General features: G+C 40.0%; 1 protein-coding gene across 5 annotated transcripts in view; it reads left to right on the top strand.

The window, feature by feature from the left end:
• The window catches only part of shf (Src homology 2 domain containing F), a 100170-nt gene extending 94117 nt beyond the window's left edge, over positions 1 to 6053 (top strand). For all 5 annotated transcript variants that reach the window (XM_032525550.1, XM_032527136.1, XM_032526312.1 and 2 more), the window contains one exon: positions 3044 to 6053. In XM_032525550.1, coding sequence (XP_032381441.1) covers positions 3044 to 3230 — 187 coding nt within the window. In that variant the 3' untranslated portion in view covers positions 3231 to 6053. The remainder of the gene's footprint in view (positions 1 to 3043) is intronic.
• The last annotated feature ends 1576 nt before the right edge of the window (positions 6054 to 7629 follow it).

The raw sequence follows: 7629 nt of genomic DNA, 5'->3' as shown, positions 1-7629 counted from the left end.
CTTAAAAAGGGAATCACTTCTGCCAAGGATTATTAGCTTTTGGCGGATGAATTTTCCTTTTCTGGTGCCACAGATTCATTACACTGACAGCATCATTCATGGAGCAATCCAATATGCTGAAGGTGGAGATAAGCTGTGATTGCTGTCAGGCTGTTCCTGCTCTCAGGACTACAGGGTTCAAATCAAAGTCATAAACTTCAATAAATAAGGACCGCAAACCTCCCTAGTGAGATTCATCCAGATTAGACAATAGAAGCCTTCAAACGCATGCATATGATAACACCACAAAGGCTTCTCAAAAATAGCCCCATATTCGTTTTATCAACAGCCCTGCCATATTGCTCTGTTGTCCTGGTTTCTGTCTCTGCAGGACTGTAAAGTGATAAGTAGCCATGAACACTGACTGGAAAATCAGTTGGGAATCTAAAAATGATGCTATTGATGTGTTGGCCTTTTAAGTGTGGCTCTGTGTAACCTAACGCCAGTCTCCCAGCACTCCACATGAAGACTCATCAAATGCACTTTGCAGGGAAGATTTATTTTTAAAATGAGCTCTCCTGGCACCACTTGCAGAATGGTAGAACTCTAACCTGTGGCAAGCTCTCCTCAAATCATGATGAACTTGTTAATGACACGGATAAATACAGAGGCCAGAGGCAATAGAGGAGATGATCTGATAATTGTGTTTACTTCAGTTTTATAGCCCAGCAAGCCTGCAGCTTTCTACCTCAGCTCACCTATAAAAAAAAAAGTATGTTAACATTTCTGTTTGAAATATTCTCTATCATCTGCCATACACGCTGTGTAGGGTTATTATTTTCTGTACAATAACAATAAAAATCACACCAATATAAAGAAAAGGATTGATCTCGTCTGTTGTCATGAAACATAACCTCACAGGAAGGAATCACTGTACCCATTTATTCTTGATGGATGTCCTTTTATTGAACCCTGTACATTCTAAGTTGTTTTCCACTTCAGTGATATCTCTTTGCCTGTTTCTCTCTGCGCATCAGGGAGAGAACACAACCGCAGGCTTTACATATGCAATTACGAGATAAGTAAAGAATGGACTTGCCTTACAGTATAAGGTGCCTAAAGCCTAGTTCTTGCTTCTGTTCATCACAGATAATGGGCATACATTTACAGTGGACGTACGTTTATTGTGGGGATATATTCAGTGACCTCAAAAACATGGCTTTTGTTGATTTTAGTTCCATATCCATATAATAGTTAGTAACAAAAACAAATTTACAAGGAAAAGAGGTGCATGGCTTAGAGATAAACACTCGTGACCACCCTGTTTTCACTGTATCTTATGGAAACAGAAATGCATGCGTTGGTCTGTCTGTCAAAATGATGTTGCCACATCCTAGTTTTGTTGATAATGATAATAAATGATATATTTTCTACCTAACACCTTGCACAAACTTGTCCTGCTTTTATACAGTCCTCACAAGAGTCCTATTCTACACCATCTTTGGAACGAACAGAATGCATATTGCAGATTACACTTACTGGCCCCCATGAGTCAATTGGGCCGGAGCTCTCCAGCTTTCCTGGTGTGTCTGACTGCTTGTCACAGCTAGATGTTAGTGAGAAATGGTAATCCTTGGGTGGGGGGTTCTCCTCTTTTTCCTTCCTGGGAAACTTCTGTTATTATCCTTCTTTTTGCCATGTTTTTTATTATTAACATTTCAGCAACAGGGGCTACATTTCAGATTAGGGAAGTAACAGATATAAAAGTAGAGTATGTGGGAGTTTAGTGAGGTGGAATGAACTGCTGCACATTATGTTGATGACAGGTCATAATGCCCACTTGCAGCAATATGAGTGCATCGTACTTGAGCCTAAAGCAATCATAACTTGCAAGAAGCATTAGCTGCTGATTGAAAAACCTATTATGCAAATTAATTTTTGTAAAGACAAATTATCAAAACAGTATATTTACAACAGGATATAGGGGCAATTAGTTTTGTATCAGTCCCTTACTAAAGCGCATTGTTTGCATCACTTAACTCCAAAAAAGTAATTTTCTATTTTAAAGCGGAAGATTACTGGCAAGCTGTAAAATGTATTGATCAAAAGCCCCAAGTAACACACAGGGAGCTTTTAATTTGCTCCGCTTTTATTGCTGTAGCTTAAGTGATTTATCCTGGGGGTTCATTAGCCTCATCCTTATGCTCTGCATGTGAAACCCAGCACCTTAAGCAACCTGCCTTTTAGTCTCCTCCCCAGACAGCGTCAAAGTTATCAAAGGGTAATCCAGCTTTCAGAACATTGTCACGTACTGTAGGGAGCAACTACTGCACGAGTAAATGAGAAAGGAGCTGTCAAGGAGGGCAATCTCTTGAGTTCCCCATATATTCAGGCTTCTGACGTACTTTTCTCTTTAAATTGGTTTTTTAGCCATGCAATCAACATGGCCCCAGGCACAGCGGTGACGGTCGGTTGGTCCACCACTTTAGTCAAGACTGAAATATCTCAACAACTATTAGAGGCAGTGCCATGTCCAGCTCTCTTAAAGCTTTACTGCGTAATTTGTTTATATTAATGAACGTCGGTTACATTCAAGCCGTTGCCAAATGAGTTAAAGCTAATTAATACTATCAGCTCTCAGCGTGGCTATGTTCAGAAGATCGTGTTGTCCGGCAAATTTCACGCGCAGAAACTCGATTGAGGATAATGACCTCCCATTGTTTTTTTTGTTTATCCTCCGTGTCCCCCTTGACTACTAACAATTGTATCACGTGGACGCGCCAACAGTTTTGTTGTCATTACTTAGAATTCTTTATGCGGGCAACAGAAACTATGCACTATAGCTTTAACATATCCATGATGCTGTCATTAGCATTAGGTCAGAACTGTTAGTGTTGCTATTACCTCTTTTTTCACCTTGTTTTACAAAACCAATTTATTTCCATGCTATTGAAGATGGAAATTGACACTTTTGAATATATGATGTAAAATGCAGACTCCTGGTCTTGTTTTTATGGAACTAACAATGTTTTTGTCCCTCTCTCTTGTCTTCTTCTGTCCCCAGAAGCAGCCAGGGCTTCATGCACATGAAGCTGTCGCGGACGAAGGAGAACAAGTACATCCTGGGCCAGAACAGCTGCCCTTTTGACAGCGTGCCTGAGATCATCCATTTCTACTCCAGCCGCAAACTGCCCATCAAGGGTGCCGAACACATGTCCTTGCTCTACCCTGTAGCCATCAGGACACTATAGTGCTCTGGGTCCCCTGCAGGCGTCGGCCCTTGCAGTACCCACTGGGCCACCCTGTGGCTCCAAGCTTCCTGTCCCTCTGGACAGAGCCCAGTAGGCTCATGGGAAGATGAACAGTGGCATCCCAAAACTGCTGATCCTGACTCACCTCACTGGCCAACCGATTCCAGACATGTTTTTGAAGGCCTACCGCATACTATCTAATACACACAGACTCAATGTTGCAGAAATCTTTATTATTTTATTTTATTGTATTTATGACAAACACCAACTTCATTACATCACAGACTGACTATCTGTTGAACATCATTTCACTGATTCTTGATCTGATTTCCCTTAGCACTTAACACTCAAAGAAAAAGAAAGGTACAACAATGTAACATTTGTCACTGGAGTGTACCTTTTATTATAATATGTTGTACCTTTTTCTGGAAAGAGTGCACACCATGAAAAATTGGGTATGGACGAGTTTGTTTGACTTTGCTCATTTGGTTAGGCTCTGTTGATACTGTAATTGTCCGTAAGGGGACTTGAAGATTGTAAGACCCGTGTAAGGGAAGAGACATTTATGAGGCATGTTGAGGTAAATTGTCCACATGGGCCCCATACAGTGGTCAGGATATTGAATAAACTGGCCTTGTATGAATGGTGTGTCCCCAGCTGTGTGGAAATAACAGGCCTGTGAGCCGTGCAGACTGATCTCTCTATCTTGTCATAGTGCATGCTGTCTGCTATCCATCACTGAGTGGGTGTATCACACCAATGACAGTGTAACTACCATAGTGGTGAGACAGGCAGGAGATCATGATGGATGGGTCAACCCATCTGACACAGTACAATTGGCTGAGGCTAGAGACCAGAGACTGTCCAAATGGACCAAATTAGCCCCGCTACCCCTCGTTAAAATGGCTTTGCATCGGGAGAATGAAATATGCCTGCATTGTCTACCTCAGAAAATCAATTTCATTCACCCATCTGCAGATCAATAGGTACAATGGGATTGCAGACATCGATCTGCTCTCCCTTCGACATTCCCAATTCCCTTAAAATTGCATCATCGGTTTTAGTAATATGATTTTTGGAATAAAAATCTTTTTTTTTTTTTATGAAAACACAAGCAGATTTTCCATATCAGCAATTGTATGTATAGTCACTAATGTGATACTGTGTGATGTCAGTAACAAATGTTTGGTTAATGCCTTATAATGCATGGGTAAAATCAGTCCGCTAGATCAGCTGATTTCCGGTTCTGCTTTTAACGATTGTTCTGTGACTGTAATTTATTCTGGGGTAATTATTACTGATGTGTTACTCCTTTGTGATGGCCCGTCGGCCCCCTCGCCCTCATTGTTCTTGTGCCGATGTGATTGTGTTTTTTGGGACTACTCCAGCCTCTTTTACTGTGGTGCTTTGCATTTTTGTTGTTTCAAGTTCTGCTAAATGCACGTTTGCCTCGGTGGCCTGACTCGGAGACATGAGTCACGGCGTCTCCTGAACAACGGGGTTGTCAAGCCTCGCGTGAGAGACCATCAAATATTCTCCCCCGGACCAATCACAGCGCTGCCTGTCCAAACCAGAAAAAACACCTATCTTCATTCTGTCTTGCTTCCACTTGGTATTAAAATCTCTCTACCCTCTACCCTGTACTACCAGATGTTTATACATGTGTGAATGTGAGTGAGCATGCATGTGTCCAACACGTCCAACATGTGTACGGTATATGTATGCACACAAGAATTTGTGCACAGACTTTCTGAGTTCCGGTGTGTTTTTTACCATGCTGGTACAAACTGGGCCCTTGCCTGAACCTCTTTGGTTGGCAGTACCTTTTTTGTCCCCTGAAGTCAAGAAACTAGAATTCAGCCTCATGACCGCAGTTATTTAAATTTCTTCTTGTATTTTCCCATTAACCACATTTTATTTCAGCAACTCCTAGAAATGACATGTGTGTCTTGTGTTCTGCTCTCTGTAGTTTATTGTAACAGAACCAATAATATTTCAGCCCACATTAGCATAAATATCACTGACCGGCTACAAGGAGCTGAGTCTAATGATAGTGCCTAACACTTGTGACAAACTGCCTCTTCAGAGGAAACCTTTGTCAGTTTTATCTGTTGCAACATTTTGTGGTTTAATGAGCAAATCCAAGTAAAAATAAAAATCGGGTGGGGGGGGGGCTTTTGGTCTATACTATAAATGACTGACACTAAGGAATTAGAAACTGACTTAAGCAAGCATGACCACTTTATATACCAAGTCAAATACATTTTGGCTTTGGCTATATCCGCTTTGTGCTATGCAACTCTAAACTGCAGTCATTGAAGGAAAAATGATTGGAGTGTGTGCCTCCACCAAATGTTTATGATTATTATGATGGTACAAATTGTCCACCAGGAAAAGATGTAATCAGTAAAATAACCTGATTAGTTAAAGAGAATAGATTGCAGAAAGTGGGATGTATACAGATGTTTATTTTGTTGGTGCAGAAAGTTAGCAGACAGATGTTGCTGTCATCAGATTAAGTATACCATATGAAGGTGTCTGTTCATGTGATAAGACCACCTCTGAAGCTTTATTAAGAAATAGCATGTTGTCGATTTGGACCTATGTACTTCCTTGAGAGAATATATCCGAAGAAGAAATGCAAATGAAATAAACTATATGTGTGATGTATCCTGTATGTTCCAAATGTTCCCTGTCTAAGAGATGAAGCGTTGACAGTGAGGCTCTTTATTTAGTTACAGCTGCTGATGAGTATTACTCCACTGTAGGAAAGAGCCTGCTTATGACGGCCACACTGCTTAAAGAGAGGCCTTAGCTTTGGAAAACAAAGGGAAAATGAGAATAAGGCGGAGACAGAAGGGAAGGTGTTCCGACGGGGAGGGATTTGCTGCAATCAGCAGACACACACTCCCATTTGTATATTTCTATTATGAGAACCTGAAGAGCCCTTCTCCTCCCTCAGAAGTGTCTTAAAGTGTGTGTGTGTGTGTGTATATATATATATATATATATATATATATATATATATATGTGTGTGTGTGTGTGTGTGTGTGTGTGTGTGTGTGTGTGTGCGTGCTTGTGTAAGCAACCATCAGCCACTGACATGCCCCGTGTGGATCACTTTGCTGAGGTAAAGTGGCATTTATGAGTTTCCTTTGTGTACATTTTCGTGCCACGTACGTATGCACTACTATGACATATCTCTGTACAGTCCCTCTTGGCCAAATGTATATACTGAATGTATTGTATGGGGACATAGAGGCATCAAGGTTCAAAAACAAATAAATTTGGGTTTATGATTTAATGTGTGATATAATGTTTCAGTGATCTTATTTTTATTCAAACACATCATTATTTAGCGAAGGAAATCTAGCCCCTTCCTTTATCTTCGCCAGCATCAGTTACCATGGTGAAGCCCTTTGACAAATAAGAGAGGGACCATTGTTTGAGTCAAGGACAGAAAGCTGGAGCGATTATCAAGCCAGTCCTCCAGCACTTGTTGTCTTCTATTGAACCACTTTGTAGCACAGTCCTGTAATATTATTTATTTTCACTCCATTGTTCATTCCAGAAGCATTTGCTTGGTGTGTATCTGTCCAAAGCTTGCTAGTCCATATTTCCTATCCATATTTTTCTGCATCCAGCAATCGCACCTTTGGCCTTTTTTCAATAAAGAAGTTTATAGCAGCATTTTATGAATGCACACTGTCAATTTAATAAAGTGTAAATCTTATATGATTCTTGGCATTTGAAGAAAGTCTTTGCCTAAGGTTAGTAACAGATTTAGAGGACATTTTTTTTTGCCAACTAAGAAACCAAAAAGTAGCATTGATTTCCAATGGTAACACTTTATTTTATGGGTGCGTAAACTACTTCCATAATAATTTTCTAAGAAATTCCTGGAAGAACCTTCTAGTTGGGCATTAATTATAGAAAAAGTGTGAAATAACAAAAGAAATAAAGGTCCAATTTAAAGCCAAGTAATATTCATGTCATTTTAATTAATTGTTGAAAACTTAATTCTCTATAATTGTTGAATTGTACGCTTGCCTATAGATAGACTTAGACTTAGACTTCTCTTTATTGATCCTTTTGGGATGACTCCCGTGAGGAAATTGAAAATAGATATCTAAAAGATAGATACATGTTACGTGGCTGCTTATTCAGATGACCTGCTGACCACTGACAAAAAGACTGCCTAGGCTATACTAGCAAATATTTTACCTAACTACCAGCTGAACAATGTCTCTATTTTCCCTATGATTAGTTCTGAATTCCATAACTCTATAGACTAGGTTAATAGCAGCAAATCCATGTTTTATGCACGTTTTGCTACTGCAACAGCAATAGTCGATTTTCTTCCTTTTTTAAATTTGCTTCTATCACATTCCATGCATAA

Source organism: Etheostoma spectabile, chromosome 1, assembly GCF_008692095.1.
Source record: "Etheostoma spectabile isolate EspeVRDwgs_2016 chromosome 1, UIUC_Espe_1.0, whole genome shotgun sequence".
Taxonomy (NCBI): Eukaryota; Metazoa; Chordata; class Actinopteri; order Perciformes; family Percidae; genus Etheostoma; species Etheostoma spectabile.
This window is presented reverse-complemented; position numbering and strand designations above follow the sequence as displayed.